The 20493-nt window shown below is 40.2% G+C and overlaps 1 protein-coding gene across 3 annotated transcripts in view; it reads right to left on the bottom strand.

The window, feature by feature from the left end:
• Shld2 (shieldin complex subunit 2) overlaps positions 1-20493 on the bottom strand; it is a 107596-nt gene that overhangs the window by 11577 nt on the left and 75526 nt on the right. For all 3 annotated transcript variants that reach the window (XM_045137724.1, XM_045137725.1, XR_006634158.1), the window contains exons 4-7: positions 15633-15827; positions 15343-15477; positions 6249-6455; positions 5125-5353 (exon numbers count right to left, since the gene is read on the bottom strand). In XM_045137724.1, the coding sequence (XP_044993659.1) occupies positions 5125-5353; positions 6249-6455; positions 15343-15477; positions 15633-15827 (766 nt within the window). The remainder of the gene's footprint in view (positions 1-5124; positions 5354-6248; positions 6456-15342; positions 15478-15632; positions 15828-20493) is intronic.

Genomic DNA, 20493 nt, shown 5'->3' with positions numbered 1-20493 from the left:
TCTGGGCTGAAGAGACAGCTTAGTGATTAAGGCATTTGCCTGCAGAGGCAAAAGACCTTGGTTCGATTCCCCAAGACCCAGTGAAGCCAGATGTACAAGGTATCACATTCATCTGGAGTTTGTTTGCAGTGGATGGAGGCCCTAACGCACCCATTCTCTCTCTCTCTCTCCCTCTTGCTCTCTCTCTGAAATAAATAAATTTAAATTTAAAAAATAGTGAATTCCAGGTCAGCCTGGGCTAAGGCATGACCCTACTTCAAAAAAACAATAAAGACATGTTTTCTCCTATATGCTGAACCTAGATTTATATATATACATATATATTTTTGAAGAGATGGCTCAACATTCAGTTAAGGTGCTTGCTTGCAAACCTGCAAAGCCTAAAGACCTGGGTTGGATTCCTCAGAATCCACATAAAGCCAGTTGCACAAAGTGGCACATGCACCTAGAGTTCATCTACAGGGACACTCCATGCCCATTCGCTCTGCTTCTTTTCTATCTCTCTGTGCTTGCAAAAAAATAAATAAATTTTTTTAAAAAGTATAATATGTAACAGGGTGTGGTGGTACACGCCTTTAATCCCAGCACTCAGGAGGCAGAGGCATCAGGATCGCTGGGAACTCGAGGCTAGCCTGAGAGTACAGAATGAATTCCAGGCCAGCCTGGACTATAGTGAAACCCTACCTTGAAAAACCAAAATAAAATTATATGTATATGTGTGTGTCTGCATACTACAAGATTTCCTTGGGGCCTGGAAGATGGCTCAGTGGTTAAACAAATCATAAGCCTGCCAGTCCAGGTTCAATTCCCCAGCCACCCACATAAAACCAGATAGGCATTAATGTAAAGTGGCAAAACACCCTGGCATACATACATACATAGGTCAGAGTTCATTTGTATGAAATGTTCAGGATATGCAAATCTATATATAGAGGCAGAAAGCAGATTAGTAGTTTCCACAGGTCAGGGAGATGAGGAGCAGGGAGTAAATCCAATGACATGGGCTTTGGGGATATGTAATAAAACAGAGAGCAATTAAGTTAGTCATGATGGCTCTATAGCTCTGTGGATATACTATTACCATTGAATTGTACATTTTAGATGGGTTAATTGACATCATGTGAACTATATCTTGGTAAAAAAAAAGTAACAAGATATATACAATTAAACAATTATAAATTATAATAAGTACACAGAGCTACTAATAGAAAATAAAAGGGTGGTTAAGGAAAGCCTCTCTGATGAATGACACTTAAGCTCAGAAAATGAAAGGCCAGCCTTGTGGAGTTGGGCAGAGGGAAAGATGTGTGAGAAAATCCCAAGCGGAAAAAAGGAGCGGGTGTCTAGAGAACCACTGGGGTAAGGACACTCACATCTCATCCTCAAACACAGGCACCTTTACTCTTCCTAATCCACTCTCCAACATGCAGCTAAACTTACATGCAATAAATAAAATGCAGCAGAGGTGATGCCATGTCTGCGGCTTCTGCCTGGCACTCTTTCTTGGCTGGCTTGCCCTGGGGAATGAGCTGGCACTTCATGAGAACGTTCAGGCAGCCAGCCACGGTAGTAAGCCACCTTGGCTGACAATCTTTCAGTCCCAGTCCATACCTGCCTCTCCACAGCTGCTGCCTCTCTAGAGACTGTGTCATGCTAGTTTCTTTGCTTTTGTACAGAAAAAAAGTATTTCCTGCATTCCAAAAAGTATAATGATGAATATGTACCTTGTAGAGACACTGTTAAAGATGTTCAAGGTCTATGATAGCTTTAAGAACAGTAACTATACTTTTAAATACAAAGCAGTTATATTGAATAGCAACATTTGGAATGACATATAATGAATCACCTATAAGAACCTGAGAGGGTGAGGCAGGAGGATCTTGAATTTAAGGGCTAGTTGGACTACAGAGCAAGACAATGACTCAATAAAAAATTATTCTGGGGGCTGGAGAGATGACAAAGAGGTTAAGGTTCTTGCCTGCAAAGCCTAATGACCTGGGTTTGATTCTCCAGGACCCACATAAGCCAGATGTACAAAGCGGTACATGCATCTGGAGTTTGTTTGCAGTGGCTAGAGGCCCTAGCATGTCCATACATACACTCTTTCTCTTTGTGTATGTGTGTATCTCTGCTTGCAAAGAAATAAATAAAATATTTTTTAAATTATTCTGTATAAAATAAGTCACTTATATACTTTTGAAGGCCTTAACGATTAATTATGTCAATCTATTTATTTATTTATTTGACAGAGAAAAAGGGGAAGAGAGAGAGAGAGAGAATGGGTGCACCAGGGCCTCCAACCACTGCAGATGAACTCCAGACACATGCGCCCCCTTGTGCATCTGGCTAATGTGGGTCCTAGGGAATCGAACTTAGGTCCTTTGGCTTTGCAGGCAAACACCTTAACTGCTTAACCATCCCTCCAGCCCTATGTCAATGTTTTTGTTTATGTTTTGTTTTGTTTTGTTTTTTTAAATTTTTTTGTTCATTTTTTATTTATTTATTTGAGAGCAACAGACACAGAGAGAAAGACAGATAGAGGGAGAGAGAGAGAATGGGCACGCCAGGGCTTCCAGCCTCTGCAAACGAACTCCAGACGCGTGCGCCCCCTTGTGCATCTGGCTAACGTGGGACCTGGGGCACCGAGCCTCGAACTGGGGTCCATAGGCTTCATAGGCGAGCGCTTAACCGCTAAGCCATCTCTCCAGCCCTTGTTTTGTTTTTTAAGGCAGTCTCTCACTCTAGCCCAGGTTGACATGGAATTCACTATATAGTCTCACGGTGGCCTCGAACTCACAGCAATCCTCCTACCTCTGCTTCCCAAGTGCTGGGATTAAAGGTATGCATACCACGCCTGGCTTAATTATGTCAATCTTGTTTGTTTCATATTCACCATGAATATTTATTCAACCTTCTTTTCTACAAAAACAACATATAAAGTAATAGCAAGATTCTAACCAGGCCTATAAGCTGGTGGCATAGGCCTATAGCTAAATTCCACAGGAAGCTGAGGCAGGACGATCACAACTTTAGGGCTGTCTGGGCTACTAAGTGAGCTCAAGGCCAGCTTGTACAACTCAGCAAGATCCTCTCTCAAAATAAAAGTAAAAGAATGCTAGGGATACAGCTTAGTTTGGTGTTGCATTTTCCTGGCATGTATGAGTCCTTAAATTCAATCTCCAGGATTAAAGAAAAAAATATGAAAAATTTATCCGCGTACTTTTTTGTTTTGTTTTTTGTGTGTAGAGTCTCACTCCAGCCCAAACTGATATGGAACTCTCTCACTGTAGCCCAGGCTGTCCTCAAACTCACAATGATTCTCCTACTTCAGCCTCCCAAGTGCTAGTATTAAAGGTATGTGCCACTAAGCCCAGCCCCACTCACTTAGTTTTATTTATTGATTGATTTTTATTTTATTGCTGTTTGAGACAGGGTCCTACTATGTAGTCTAGGCTGACCTAGAAGTTACAATGTACCTGGATGGCCCTGACCTTGAGATCATATTTTAGACTCCTGAGTGACAGAATTGTGGACATAAGGCACCATGCCCACCTCCATTCACTTGTTCATAACAAACATACGTATCCATTAAGAGAAATAGGTATACGAATTAATCTTATGTATATTTTCTTTTCTTTTTAATTTTTTTTTTTATTCATTTGCAAGCAGAGAGAGACAGAAGAGAAACAGGGAGAAGGGATGCGCCAGGGCCTCTAGCAAAAGAACTCCAGATGCATGTGACACTTTGTGCATCTGGCTTTACATGGGTACTTGGGAATCAAACTTGGGTCATTAGGCTTTGCAGGCAAGTGCCTTAACCACTAAGCCATCTCTCTGGCCCTGGGGTTTTTTTTGTGTGTGTGTGTATGTGTGTTTTGTTTTTTGTTTTTTTCTGGCCCAGGCTAACCTGGAATTCACTATGTGGTCTCTAGCTGCCCCTGAACTCATTATGATCCTCCTACCTCTGCCTCCTGAGTACTGGGTGTGTGCCACCATGCCTGGTTTAAGCTTATGTACATTTTCTTGAATTATGCCATGGTAAATAAACTGCTAAATATTGTTAGACATGATGGCACACACCTATAATCCCAATACTTGGGAAGCTGAAGAAGGAAGATCATGAGTTTGAGACCAGCATAGGCTACACAGGGAAACCATGTCTAAAGCAATAATAAAAATAAAATCAAAGCCAGGCGTGGTGGCTCACGCCTTTAATTCCAGCACTTGGGAGGCAGAGGTAGGAGGATTGCCATGAGTTCAAGGCCACCCTGAGACTACATAGTGAATTCCAGGTCAGCCTGGGCTTGAGCGAGACCCCACCTTGAAAAATAAAATGAATAAATAAATAAGCTAAATGTTTCTGCATTTAGTTTTTAGATTCTACAGTATTTGGTAATAATAGGAAAGAGCCTAACTTTGAGTCGCTTTTATTTTAGTCCTTTGTAAAGGAAAGTAATAGACAATCCAAGACTGAGCATTTATTTGAAAAACAACGTGTTTTTCACTGAGCTGGCTAACAAGTTCACCACAGCAGACACTGGCCAGCTATCTTTCATTCCCAAGGAGAAGAGGAGACAGCTGAAGCACTGAAGATGAACACTGACTCGCTGCCATAAGCCATGCAGAGTACAGTCACAGGGCACCTCTAACTTCACATTGCAAGTAGATGTTAAGATGGGAAAATGAGTAATGAAGCATTTGGGTTTTGTTAAAAATATAAACAAAGTCTTCAGTATAGCTGTCTAAAGACAATAAAATCTTCTAGTTAGTTCTTTAAAAAAAAAAACCCTACTTTTTGCTCTCATAAATAGCCACTTGTCACTCAGTGGGAAATTTTATTCTTTTGGATAAAGTAGGGTTGATATCTATAAGTTTTAGAGATTATCAATCCAATATAATAAACATTTTATTTTTCAAAATGTATTTATTTGTAAGCAAAGAGAGAGAGCGTGTGTGTGGTATAAGCACACAGGGGCCTCTTGCTGCCGCTTTGTGCATCTGGCTTTACGTGGACCTAGGGAATCGAAACCAGGCCAGTAGGCTTTGTAAGCAAGAACCCTTAATCACTGAACCATCTCCCCATAGTAGTATTTTCCATCAAATAGGCATGCTTTGCTGTCTTACCTGTAGTATGTTTTCTTCCTAGAAAATGGCAAGCAGCTAAAACACTGTCTGTAGATCCTGTTCTCATCTGGTTCGAGTTCTAATCCGCACTGTGCACACCCAACATATATAATGTTAGGAAGAGAGGAGAAGATCCTCTTCAGGGAACTATGAGCATTCAGAGCTATCTTCTGAGCTCCTGCAGTGGAAAATGCCAGCTCTGAAATCTTGGCTTTAATCATAACCACTCCTGCAAGAAGAGATAGTAGTTACTGGACCCAATACTAATTTGCAAACATGGCCAATGATGTGGTTTGTAGTAAAGGCTGTTACACGCCAAGATCTTATTCTTGGTCCCTTCCTAGAGAATCTCACTCACTGATATGGCTTCCACACTTAATCTAGGATGTATCAACAGATTTACACACAACTGAATAAAGACTTGGTTTCCCACTAAAAAGGAGGAGGTAATAAACCTCAAGCTGCTCATTGACTAATGATTCATTCATTCACCTGCTAAACAAACACTGAATATCTACTATCTACCAGATATTCTATCATCTCCCTCCCCAACCTCAGCTCTAGTCTTTCTGCATACTAGTGAGACCTAGGTACAAGTCTAAGTGGTATTCTCTTTTCCAGCTCATTTATAGGCTTCCTTTATTTATTTTTTTTTTTTGGTTTTGCTTTTGATTTTTTTTTAAATTAAGTTCCTAATACCCTTGGATCTCAGAATGTTAAGAATATCTTTTCTATTCTAGTGTCTGAGAAGACATATCTGGAATCACTTGGGAAATTTTGCCAACAATGTTATCACCAGTACCTGCCAAGGAAAGATCCCCCTGAAAGACCAGAATATTCCCAAAGCTAGGAATTGTGCCTTTCCCACAAGCTAGAGTGGAAACCTCCCAATAATAACTCAGAAGCTTCTCTCAGAAGGAAATTTTAGGCATTAACAATCCACATATTATCACAGGGTTGGAAGAGGAAAAAAGTCTCATACCAGTGACCTCTATTTTCATTTTAAATAAGAAGCAAACCTCAAAAAGTGAATAAAACAGAAAGGAGATAAATCAGTAAAACTAAAAGATAGTTGAGAAGATCAATAAAACGAAGAAACTCTAGCCAAGTTCATCAGATCTTACCTGAAAACTTATCCTTCAGGTGGGTTGCTAAGTCTGATGTCTTGACAAAGGAGAGGGTACGTTCTTGAAACTTTGCTTTAAACGTAATTGCCCTCACATCATCATCAAACAGGCACTCACAAGATGACCACAGTGTTGTGTGTAATTCTAAGTTTTCTAGTATGCAATTGCGCTGAACAAAAAGATTTTTAAATTCCCAAATACAGTCTTAAACAAAAACAAATGAAAACACAATGTCAGGAAAATGAAAGATATTTAGACTCAGAATCAGATTAGGCAGACTGACATAGTTACTTAGTTAAATACAACTTTATCACTAAAGGATTTAGGTAGAAAAAGACAAAATATGACTTATGTTAAGGCAATTACATAACAATGCCATAGACTTTTTTACATGCTTGTTTTGAGACAGGGTCTTGCTACAAAGACTACACTGGCCTTGAACTCATTCCTCCTGCCTCTGCCTCTCAAGTGCTGGAATTACATGCATGCAACGTCATACCTGGCTAGAGGTAATTTTAATTCTCTGTAATGATTTCTTGGTCTACTAAACAACTGATTTATAGAATGGTAAATTCTCATTTTGATATCTTCAAAGTTAATTTTTTTAAACAAACTCTAGACACATGTACCACCTTGTACATGGGTCCTGCGGAATCAAACCTGTGGTCCTATGGCTTTGCAGGCAAGCACATTAACTGCTAAGTCATCTTTCCAGCCCAAAGTTAACTTTTTCTAACTAGTGGGTTTTTTCTAAGATACAGGTCTGCATAACAAAGATACACACACACACACACACACACACACACACAATAAAACAAAAGATTTCTCAGCACTAATTTTTCTTTTTTCTTTTTTTTTTTTTTTTTTGGTTTTTCGAGGTAGGGTCTCACTCTGGCTCAGGCTGATCTGGAATTCACTATGTAGTCTCAGGGTGGCCTCGAACTCACGTTGATCCTCCTACCTCTGCCTCCCGAGTGCTGGGATTAAAGGCGTGCGCCAACACGCCCAGCTACTAATTTTTCTAATAATTACAATTATTGTTTACCTTTCCCACTTCAAGCCATAAATCTACTTCTTTCTACCCATTTACTTCCTTAGTTTTTTCCACAAGACATTTGTGTAGATTGTTTTGTCTTTTCTTTAATTATGTATTTACTTATTGGTGTGTGTATGGTTGCATACATGCCATGCATACACCACTCTGCACCTAGCCTTATGTGAGTGTTGAGGAGTCAAACCCAGGCTGAGAAGCTTTTACAGGCAGGTAACATTAACCACTCAGCCAGCTCCTTGGCCTCATTTGTTGTGATTTGTTTGTGGAGAATTATTAAATAAATCAATAAGCCTATACAGGCAGCATCATTAGATAATACTGCAGCACACATGTTTCAATTGGCCGCTTAAAGCTAATTACTGCCAGCTGGGTTGGAGGTGTAGCTCAGTAGTTGAACACTTTACCTAACATGTACAAGGTTGTGAACTCAATTCCCAGTGCACATAGAAAGGCTAAAAACTGGGCTGGAGGGATGGCTTTGCGGTTAAGGCGTTTGCCTACAAAGCCAAAAGACCCAGGTTCGATTCCCCAGGACCCGCATTAGCCAGATGTACAAGGGGGCACAAGTATCTGGAATTCTTTTGCAGTGACTGGAGGCCCTGGCGCGCCCATTCTCTCATTCTCTCTCCCTCTTTCTCTGTTAAATAAATAAAAATAAAATGTTTTTAAAAGGTTAAAAACCAATCATACTTTTTTATAAAGCATTTTTAGTCAGAGGTATAGCTCAGTGAGTAGAGTACGTGTGTAGTATGCACAAAGCCCTGGGCTTGATCCTTGTCCCCACCACTGTACAAACTGGGCATGGTGATGCACACCTGTATTCTCAGCACTTGGGAGGTGAAGGCAGGAAGATCAAGAGTTCAGAGCTACCCCTGGTGACATAACTGAGTTCAAGGACAACTTGGGATATATAAGACTCTGTCTCAAAAAAAGGAAAAAAAAAAAGGAAAAGAAAAGAAAAAGAGAAGCTTTCTTATTACAGAATACATGTTTTGAAATCATAAGTAAGCTAAGTAAATAAATAAACAGCAGTTTCATAATCTCAACAGCCTAAAATAAATAAATAGCATTGTAGTAGATGGTCAGTTGCTTAGATTTATTTCATTTTGTTTTGTTTTGTTTTTTAAGTAGGGCCTCACTCTATCCCAGGCTGATCTGTTGTTATTCACTATGTAGTCTCAGGGTGGCCTCAAACTCACAGTGATCCTACCTCTGCCTCCCAAGTGCTGGGATTAAAGGAATGCACCACCACACACGGCTTGGTTTTTGTTTTTTTTTTTTTTTTTGTGTCAAATACATTGTATATGTCATTAAGTAACATTCTCCAGTATGGGGTATGAGACTAGTCTCCCTGTACAGCCCTATCTGGCAATTCTCTCTTCTTCCTGCCCCTTTCTTGCTCCATTCTCTTCCCTTCCTTTCACTTAGGATTTCAATAAATTTAAGATTTATTTTGGTACAAACATGAACTAGATATATAATTCTAGTTGGGAATGAAGGCTCACACCTGTAATCTCAGCACTTGGGAGGTTGAGGCAGGAAGACTATCATGAGTATGTGGACAGTCTGGGCTATATAATGAGACTTTGCCTCAATATATTAAAAGAAAAAATATTTAATCCTAATACTCCCTTAAATAGATATGCATTCCAAATGTCAATTATTCTCTTTTTTAACAGAAAAAGGCTTTATTTTTAAAAATTTAGGAAGCCGGGAGTGGTGGTGCATGCTTTTAATCCCAGCACTCAGGAAGCAGAGGTAGGAGGATCACTGTGAGTTCAAGGCCACCCTAAGACTACATAGTGAATTCCAGGTCAGCCTGGGCTACAGCGAGACCCTACCTTAAAAAAGAAATTAGGGCTGGAGAGAGAGTTCAGTGGTTAAAGGTGTTTGGTGGCAAAGCCTGAAGACTCAAGTTCCACTTTCAGCACCCATGTAAAGCTGGATACAAAATGGCATCTGTGATCTCAATGTGCCTACAAGGGAAGGCAGAACCAAAAAATCTGAAGCTCATGGTCTAGTTAGACTGGTGTTTGTTCTGTCTGTTTGCAGTGTCAAGACATGCTATGTCAAGGAAGGTAGAAGGGGAGTCAAGACATCTTGAAGTTGTCCTCAGACTTTCACATGTACACGCACTCATCCACACATACACATACGTGCATGCAAATAAACATAGACAAGATAGTAAGAGAAAGAAGAGGCAATAGGTAAAACAAGATTGACCTTTTGAAGTCAGGGATGTGGATGGCACGGGGCTTTAATCCCATACTCAAGAAGTTGGGTAGCAGGATCACCTGGGTGTGAGGGAGCCTGGAGTTACAGTGAGTTCCAGGTCAGCCTGGGCTAGGACCCTGCCTTGAAAAAAGAAAATTGGTCTTTTGGAGTTGGGGAGATGATTCAGTTGGTAAAACATGACTTAAGTTTGGATCTCAGCACCCTAAGTGACCAGGCACGGTGGCTTGCATCTGTAATCCCAGTGCTGAGTAGTCAGGGCCAGGGGATCCTGGGGACAAGCTGGCTAGCTAGATGTGCCAAATCAGTGAGCTCTCAATAAATATGGTATAGAGCCACCAAGAGAGATATTCAACTTGACCTCTGACCTCTATAGGCACATGCACATGCACGTGCACACACACAAGTGCAAATATACATACACACACATCATATACATACATAACCCCCCACCACACACACACAGATTGATGTTCCTTTCTTCTTCCTTGCTCTCTTTTTCTTTTCAACAGATTTACATGAAGCCAAGATGATACTAACCCTCCTGCCTCCACCTCCTAAGTGCTGAAATTGCAGATGCGCTCTACTACACACAGTCTGTGTGGCGCTGGGAATCAAGCTAAGTCCTACTATGGAGCCACACCTTCACCCCAGCTATAAGTAACATGTTTTATGCACAGCTAGGTTTTCATTGCATAATATTGTTTGTTTTTTCCAGGTTGGGTCTCACTCTAGTCCAGGCTGACCTAGAATTCACTATGTAACCTCAGGGTGGCCCTGAACTCACAGTAATCCTCCTACCTCTGTCTCCCAAGTGCTGGGGTTAAAGGCATGCACCACCTGCCTGACTACATAAATTTTTAACATTGAGGATTTTTTCTTATTATTTGAAACAATGTTCATTCCTCCCCAAACGTGAGTCTTTTATTCCTTATAGATAATGGGAAATTCAAATGCATGACTGGTCTGAATTGTAATCTCCATTCATAAGGGAAAAAATTACTGAGCTAGGGAGATGACTCAGTGGTTAACAGGACTTGCTACTTGAGCATAAGAACCTGAAAAAGCTTGAGACACCCAAGTTTGACTACCCAGCACCCACTTAAAAAGCTTGGCATAGCCACACACATCTGTATATAGCTCCGGCCCTGTGGGCTGGGTGGTGGGGATTGCTGGGACTTGCTGACCTAAAACAGCAGCTCTGAATTGAGAAAGAGACTCCATTGCAACAGCAGAAGACAATGAACCTTCTCCTCTAGCCTCTGCACATACTCACATGGGACACACGTACATGCAGCCACCCCACAACTATCACATACTACACTGCACATACCACACACACACACACACCAAAAGAAAAGAGTTACTGGACAGGCACTGCTGTGTAATAGAAAGGCAATGGTGAACAAGACAGACAAGGTGTTTATAATCATGGAACTTACACTCCACAGTATTTAGAAAGTTAATCAAGAAAATGAACTAGAATAGAATACAAAGGGTGATTTAACAGCGCTTGTGCACATACATGTGTGAAGCTTCTCTGAGGGTACACACTTGGAGCCCGGAGATGAATGAGCCATGCATGTGGGAGAGCGAAGGAGAAGCACTCTGAGCAGAACTGACAGACACATTCAAGATCCTTTGGCAGGAGCTTGGCCTTGTCAAAAGACAGAAGGAATCTGTGTAGTTATGTTGGGGACTCTGAAGGAGAGTTGGGTGAGACAAACGGTGATATGTTTCTATATTTGAATCATGAGTTTAGGAAGTAAATGGCTTGAAAACCTTCATGTAGCCATCACTGGGTTTTGTATAATATGCAATCATAAATTGAGACTGCTTGTTCCACTGTGAGCTCAATTAGCTATGAAAGAAGCTACTATACCATGGTTCATCATGTATTTGAAATGTTAGAATTTTATTAAATAGTGTTATGGAATAATGCTGTACTTGAATAATATTTGATTCTGGATAGATTTATTTTATGCTTTTTAAAGAAAATTTGTGAGGTAGGGTCTCACTCTAGCAAAGGCTAACCTGGAATTCATTATGTAGTCTTAGGGTGGCCTCAAACTCACAGCAATCCTCCTGTCTCTGCCTCCCAAGTACTGGGATTAAAGGCGTGTGCCACCATGCCCAGTTTATGCTTTTTTTTTTTTTTTTGAGATAAGGTCTCATGTATCCCAGAGTGGCTTCAAACTCCCTAAGTAGCTAATGATGCCCTTGAACTCCCAGTTCTCCTGCCTCAGTCTCCCAAGAGCTGGAGTTATAACCATAGGTCATGAGCAAAGCCCCAATTTATGTCTCTAGTTTACCTTCCTAAGAACTTAAGCAATAACCAATGCCTGCTTTACATGCCTGCCAAATTCTACTAACAATAAATTTTTCTCTTAAGCCAGGTGTGGGGGCATATGCCTTTATTCCCAGCACTGGGAGGCAGAAGTAGGAAGATCACTGTGAGTTTGAGGCTACCCTGAGATTCCATAGTAAATTCCAGGTTAGGCTGGACTAGAGTGAGACCCTACCTCGAAACCCCCCCCCAAAAAAAAATTGTGTATATGCATGTGTGTGTGTGTATTTCTCTTTTTTCTTTTTAATTTTGTTCATTTTCATTTATTTAGTTGAGAGTGACAGAGAGAGAGAATGGGCATGCCAGGGCCTCCAGCCACTGCAAACAAACTCCAGATGCATGCGCTCCTTGTGCATCTGGCTAATGTGGGTCCTGGGGAATCCAGCCTCAAACCAGGGTCCTTAGGCTTCACAGGCAAGCACTTAACCACTAAGCCATCTCTACAGCCGCCCCCCCCTTTTTTTGAGGTAGGGGTTCACTCTAGCCCAGGATGACCTGGAACTCACTCTCTAGTCTCAGGCTAAACAATACATATTTCAAAGAAAAATGATTTGGGATTTATTATTATACTTCCCTAAAATATCAATTCTATTAGCTTCAATATTCAGTAATAACCTCCTGGTACTAATTTCTGATTATGTCATCCATATGTAAATTTGTCACCCTTAGGACTATGGAAAGCCAGTGCCCTACTACAGAGGCTAATATAGAGGCAGCCTCAAGAAGTACTAAATGAGGGCTGGAGAGATGGCTTAGCAGTTAAGGCTCATGCCTGCGAAGCCTAAGGACCCCGGTTTGATCCTCCAGGTCTCACCTAAGCCAGATGCACACAGTGACACATGCATCTGGAGTTTGTCTGCAGTGGCTAGAGGCCCTGGCATGCCCATTCTCTCTATCTCTTTCTCTCCCTCTGTCTATCTCTAATAAATAAATTAAAACAAATAAAATCTTTTTAAAAAGAAACACTAAATGAATAAACAGAATGACAGTGAGCATAAAAAGTTTCTTAAACCATCTTCAGTATTGTCATTTTCTACAAAAAAATAAATTGTCTTGAGCTATAAAGTGGATATTAAAACTTTAAAGTGATGGTATAAATAATTTTAAGTTTAATTAATTAGCCAAGAATATCTTAATCCATAGTTTACAATGCTTACTGAAATTCTATAGAATTAACTAAAGGAGATGGGCGTGGTGGCACACACCTTTAATCCCAGCACTTGGGAGGCAGAAGTTGGAGGATTTCTGAGTCCAAGGCCAGCCTGAGACTACACAGTGAATTCCAGGTCAACCTGGGCTACAGTGAAACCAAGGGAGGAAGGGACAGAGGGAGAGAGGGATGGAGGAATGGAAGGAGGGAGGGAGAAGGAAGAAAAAAAGCATTATCTAAAGGTGATAGTTTACCTTCTATTATCACATAAGTACTAACTTTAAAGGGACATTCACATTAGGCATGGAGCAATGTGTTCTGTTACAGCTCCACTCTCCCTCTGACCTACATTTCTGTGCAGCATGCCCTGGACTCGTGTTCCCAGCTAAAACACAGTGGTCAGTGATCATGTTCAGTCTGTCATGGATACATGTTTGTCAAATTTCACAACTGGACAAACATCTGTCGCTGTTTGATCTTAGCATAAAAGTCAAGAGTCAGACTTATCTCAGATCCTAGTTATAGGCTATTAATGATTAAGAGTCAAGGTGACAGATTCTACCTACAGATAACCATTTTATGAGCAGAGGTGTAGAAAGCAATGTTAACTCCTTCAGGTAAAAACACAATGGGTCATGTGTTTCATCAGGGTCTAAGTTAATTTTTCAGACTGAATAACTCACAACCCACTAATTAAGCTATCTCTCTGCCTGTTAAAACTAAAGAATTTCACACTGGCAAAAAGTAGATATTATACTAGTTTATTGAAATGTCAATCCTATTTAATTCAATACGCCATCAATAATAATTGATGCTTTTTTGTCTGCTTATTTTTATAATTCATGCTTTTTTTAAATTGTAGTATTGGGTCATATTCTTAAAATGAGCATTCTATGATAGCTAAGAGTTCATTTACACTTTTAAAACAACTTGAATTAAAATCTAGAACACATTTATTGAATAGTAATTGTGACTTTATAGAGCTAAAGTAACTCCCCTAACATATATGCCTTATTGCTGGAAAGGAGTTTATTTATAAGAGCACTTTGGCTTTAAAAAAATGGAGACAGGGTTTCATGTAGCCTAAAATGACCTTGAACTCACTATGTATCCAAGGATGACCTTGACTTCCTGGTCCTCATGCCTCTACCTCCCAAGACCTGGGACTACAGACATGTGTGCTATCATGCCTGGTTTTATGAGGTGTTGGAGATTAAACTGAAGGATTCATGCCTACTGAACAAGGACTGTACCAACAAGCTACATCCCTAACCCCTTTAAAGAATATTATTTAGAGCCGGGAGTGGTGGTGCATGCCTTTAATCCCAGCACTTAGAAGGCAGAGGTAGGAGGATCGCTGAGAGTTGGAGGCCACCCTGAGACTACATAGTGAATTCCAGGTCAGCGTGGGATAGAGTGAGACCCTACCTTGGAAATAAAAAAAGAATATTTAGCTGCTATGATGGTACAGACCTTTAATCTTATCACCTGGGAGGCAGAGACAGGATAATTGCTATGAATTTGGGGCCAACCTGGGACGACAGAGCAAGTTCCACATCAGCCTGGGCTTGAGTGACAAAAAAGGCAAAACATAGGGCCGGGCGTGGTGGCACATGCCTTTGATCCCAGCACTGGGGTGGGGGGGTGTGCAGAGGTAGGAGGATCACAGTGAGTCTGAGGCCACCCTGAGACTACATAGTGAATTCTAGGTCAGTCTGGGATAGAGTGAGACCCCCTACCTCAAAAAAACTATATATATATATATATATATATATATATATAGAGAGAGAGAGAGAGAGAGAGAGAGAGAGAGAGAGAAAGAAACAAAAAAAGCATATTCATTATTTGATGAAGAAATGTCTTCACTAAAAAAGAAAAAATAGAATTACAGGGAGAAATTTAAGCCTTTATTTTGCCACCACAAATTATAAAAGATGTTTTAAATTATTTCTTTATGGGAGGGGCACACCAGGGTTTCTTGCCACATTGAACATGCCAGATACATGTACCATTTTTTGCATCTGGCTTTACTTGGGTTATGGAGAAGTGAACCCAGACTGGCAGCTTCGTAAGCAAATGCCCTGAACTGCTGAGCTATCTCCCCAGTCCCAGTTATAAAAATGTATTTAGAAAACAAGTTGCTATAGGAAGTAAAAAATTATAACAACAAAAACTTATAGAAGAATATTTAATTATCATCATTTCTATTTTCAAATGCTGTAATGTCTTCAGAGTCTACATTTCAGATTCATAAATGTTAAACATTTACCAAAATATAAGTAGGTTAAATGCTTGTTTCACTGTTTACCTTTTTTCCTTTGAAGTTGAGGGTACCAGGCTATTGCAGGACCCCATAATACAAGCACATAATGCTGACCTTGGACCTGTTCCACTGTTACCACAACTTTCCTTTGCTTATGTCCTCTGTACGTATAGACTGCCTCTGGAAAAGAAGAGGCAGTGTCCTCGCTGTGTTACTCTGTCATAGGAGACACAGCATCTTATGAGAAGCACAAAGTGACAACTAAGTGATATACTAAGATGTCTTATATCTTAATTTTTTACAGTCTACAATTAAAGTGGAATCAAAATGTTTACCTGTTAGTATAGTAACATCCACCACTCTTAGTACTGCATGGACTAATTTATCAGGCTGCAGCTGCTCCAATTCCGCAAACTCAATAGTGTTCACTTTTTGAGGCTGCCTTTGAGGAAGATCTTGGAGATAGGAATATTTTGAAGACACATATGACAGTAAGTCCTGAAGCACAACACTGTCAACTACATTGAAATCTATGGAAGAATCACAGACAAAGTATGGTGACATAAATATAATAATTAATAATATAATAATAATAAATAATATAATAAATAATAATTTTCTTGACAATATTTTCTTTGAATTGTATTTATATTGTGATGTATAAATACATCTAAAATATTATTTAATTTCTACAAAACATGTTGCTTATTCTTGAATCAGGTATAAAGTTTTTTTAAGGACTACAAAAAATCACTTGCCATCTCCAAAACATTTTGATTGGTTCCATTAACCAAGATACAAATTTCCATTACTTTGTTTTTTATTTTAATTTTTTTGAGGTAGGGCTCTAGCCCAGGCTGACCAGAAACTACTATGAAGTCCCAGGCTGACCTTAAACCCACATCAATCCTCTGACCTCTGCCTCCCAATTGCTGGGACTAAAGGTATGCACCACAATACTGGACAGGTTGCATCTTTTTTTAATATATTTTATTTATTTGTTTGACAGAGAGAAAGAGGAAGGGGAAATAAAGAGACTGAGAGAGAGAATGGGTGCACCAGGGCCTCTAGCCACTGCAAAGGAACTCCAGATGTGTGCACCACCTTGTGCATCTGATTAACATGAGTTCTGGGGAATAGAACCTGGGTCTTTTGGCTTTGTAGGCAAACACCTTAACGACTAAGCCATCCTTCCAGCCTTTTTTTTTTTTTTTATTTTTTTGGAGGTGGGGTCTTACTCTAGCACAGGCTGACCTACAATTCACTATGTAGTCTCAGGCCAGCCTTGAACTCAAGGTAATCCTCCTACCTCTGCCTTTCAAGTGCTGGGATCAAAAGCATGCGCCACCACGCCTAAATTTCCATTGCTTTAGATCCTCCACCACCCTGATTCGATCCAACTGATTGCCCAATCTCTGGAGTCTGATTTGATTCTGTCTTTCCCAACTATCCTGAGCTGGGTCATTCCTCTACAAGGCCCTTAACATGTCACATTTGAATACTGTTATGAACCACCTAACTGTCTCTCTCCCTGAACATGCCCAACTCTCCCATGTTTAGGCCACTGTCCTTCCCACTATCAAGAAGCTACAACCCTGTCCTCCTCCTCTGCCCCAACCACATGCCACACAGCATAGTGACCATACTAAGTCCACAGGGATTCTTCCTCTCCTAAACTCACAGGTTGTTTTTCTTTTCTTGTAAACCTCTGATTCTCATTTGACTTTTAAGAATGTGCTATGTTGTGGGCTATAAAAAAGGCTCAGTAGTTAACAGCCTCTCTTTTATTTTAATGTCATCGTCATTTCCTCCGATTATGAAGGTCTTGTGTAGGTAATGCCAGGCATTGCAAGGTCATGGATATCCTGGTCATTCTGTGTCTCGAAGAGCACACTGTAAGCAGTCCTATCCTATCCTTTGCCTTTTAGTCTTTCTGCCACCTCTTCCGCAATGGACCCTGAGCTTCGGAAGGTGTGACAGACATGTCTCAGTGCTGAACACTCTACTGTCACTTCTTCTCAGCACAATGGTAACTTTTGAGCCATCCCAGTGGTCACTGCCATCTGAAAAAAAAAAAAAAAGCTTCTCTAACCAAAAGTGAGAGTAGTATTAATATCTGTATATAAAATTTTTTAAAGTGCTTACAGGGCAGTTTGAAGGACATAACATATGCATTTAGCCAGACAAGAGAAGGCATTACTCCCCTAGGGTACATATAGCATATTAACATTTATCAATTTGTATACATTGTTTATTTATTTATTTGAGAGCAACAGACAGAGAGAATGAGGCAGAGAGAGACAGAGAGAATGGGCGTGCCAGGGTCTTCAGCCACTGCAAGCAAACTCCAGATGCATGTGCTACCCTGTGCATCTGGCTTATGTGGGTCCTGGGGAGTGGAGCCTGGAGCCTCAAACATGGGTCCTTAGGCTTCACAGGCAAGTACTTAACCACTAAGCTATCTCTCTAGCCCCAAATTGTATATGTTGAACCATCCATCCCTGCATCTCTGGGATAAAACCTACCTGGTTAGAGTGAATGATTTTTTTGTGTATTGTTTGCTAGTATTTTGTTCAGAATTTTTGCATCTATGTTCATGAGGGAGATTGGTCTGTAATACTAGTATTTGTTCAGAATTTCTGCATCTATGTTCATGAGGGACACTGGTCTGTAATTTTATTTTTTCACTATGTCTTTGTCTGACTTTGGAATCAGGGTAAGGCTTGCTTTGTAGAAGTGTGGTAGTTTTCCTTCCTTCTGTATTTTATAGAAAAGTTTGATAAGTGTTAGTATTAGTTCTTCCACAAAGGTCTGGTAGAATTCGCCAGTGAATCCATCTGGACCTGGACATTTTTTAGTTGGGAGAGGTTTTAAAATATATATTTATTTATTTATGAGAGAGAAAGTAGCAAACAGAGAAAGAGAATGGGTGAGCTAGGGTCCCCAGCCACTGCAAACAAACCCTAGACACATGCACCACCTTGTGCATCTGGCTTCACGTGGGTATTGGGGAAATGAATTTGGGTCCTTTGATCTTGCAGGCAAATGTTTTAACCAGTAAGCCATCTCTCCAGCCCTTTTAAAAAACGTATTTTATTTATTTATTAGAGAGAAAAAAAGGCAGATAGAGAAAGAGAATTCACTGATTCTTTGTTGTAGTTTTTGTTTTTGGCTTCTATTTCATTGATTTCCACCCTAATCTTGATTATTTCTTCCCATCTGCTGAATTTTTGCTTTGCCTTGTTTTTCTCTTTCCGAGACCTTAGGATGAAGTATTAAGTTGTTTACTTGTGACATTTTAAATTTTTTAATATAGGCACTTAAAGCTATTAAATTCCCTTTTAGGACTGCCTTCATTGTGTCCCATAGGTTTTGATATGTTATGTTTTCATTATCATTTGATTCTATAAAATTTTTTATTTCCTTCTTGACTTCTTCAATGACCCATTCATCATTCAGCAGTGTACTGTTCATTCTCCATGATTTTGTATAAGCTCTAGTTTTTCTTGCTATTGATTTGTAGTTTATTCCCATTGTGACCAGACAGAGTACAAGGAATTATTTCAATTTTCTTGTATTAAGATTTGCTTTGTGTCCAAATATATGGTTTATTTTAGAGACTGTTCCATGTACTGCTGAAAAGAGTGTGTGTTCTGCTGTTCAGATCAGCTGCACTGGGTGCTGCATGGCTGAGAGGTAGCTGTGACTCCTTAGCTTCCTGAAATCTCCAGTTGTTTCAGGTGCTGGCAACTGAGGAAGGAGAGGCTGTGCACAGTGAATGAAGTATGCCAGAGCTGCTCAGCTGGTCTCTGTTGTCTTCTACTTCAGGATTTTTGACTTTGTGAGGCTGGTCGGAGGGGACAAACCTTTCAACCAGATGCTGCTCAGGCAGGACTTGGGGCACATAGCTCTTCCCAGCAGACGGGAAAGCTGTGGGTAGAGCCAATTTGGGCTGGGTGTATGTGGTTGCTAGGAGCTCTGGGCTTCTCCTGCTTCTCTGCTGGGGTTAATAATTCTTTATACACCTTCACTCTTCATTAGTATATTGTGTTAGTTTTATAACCTTTCCCCCCACTCTAAGCTGCTTTGGCATAACCATGACACCACAATCTTAACCAGATATCTTCAACATTTATTTTATTTTTATTGTCTCTTTTTTTTTTTTTTTTCCTTTTTGGTTTGTTGAGGTAGGGTCTCGCTCTAGCCCATGCTGACCTGGAATTCACTATGTAGTCTCAGAGTGGCCTTGATCTCACAGCGATCCTCCTACCTCTGCCTGGGATTAAAGGTGTGCGCCACCACGCCAGGCTATTGTTTCATCTTTATTGGTTAAAGTATTTAGCTAATAACTATTTGTTAACTGGTTAACTGCTTTAAATATACCTTCTGGGTTTCAATATGCCGTGTTTTGCATGTCCTATGGCACATAGGAGGAGGTCAGAGGTTCTAATCTATCATGTGTGAGGTAGGGTCATTTATTGTTTGCCACTGCATATACCACACCAGCTAGTCTGTGAGCTTCTGGAGGTCTTCTTGTTTCCACCTCCCATTTTGCCATAGGAGCACTGGAACTACAGATGCGTGTGTTACTGTGTCTGGCTTTATGTGGGTTTTGGGCTTCCACACTTGGTCTTCATGCAAGCACTCTATTCACTGAGCCATTGCCCTAGCCCCTATATAATGTTTTCATGGGCATTATTTCTTTTAAATTATATGTAGTTTGTATCTATCCTTTTATCCAGTATTTGTTTAAAAGGTTTTAAATTCTCCAGAGAAAAGATCTTTGTTGTTGTTGTTTTTTAATTTTTTATTGGAGCTGGAGAGATGGCTCAGCAGTTAAAGCAGTGCCTGCAAAGCCTAACTACCTAGGTTCAATTCCACAGGACTCATGTAAAGCCAGATGCACAAAGTGACAGATGCATCTGGAGTTTGTTTGTAGTAGTGAGAAGCCCTGACACACCCATTCATATTCATTCTCTCTCCTTGTAAATGAATTTTTTTAATATTTATTTTTGGACTGGAGAGATGGCTTAGCTGTTAAAGTCTAAGGACACAGGTTCAATTCTCCAGATCCCATGTAAGCCAAATGTACAAGGTGAGGCCCTAGCATGCCCATTTTCTCTCTCTTTCCCTCTCTCTACCCCCAATTCTCTCTGTCTCAAATAAAAAATAAATAATAAAAAAATTAGATTAAAA

Source organism: Jaculus jaculus, chromosome 18 (genome assembly GCF_020740685.1).
Source record: "Jaculus jaculus isolate mJacJac1 chromosome 18, mJacJac1.mat.Y.cur, whole genome shotgun sequence".
Lineage (NCBI taxonomy): Eukaryota > Metazoa > Chordata > Mammalia > Rodentia > Dipodidae > Jaculus > Jaculus jaculus.
The sequence above is the reverse complement of the archived record's forward strand: the minus strand, read 5'-3'. Positions and strand labels throughout refer to the sequence as shown.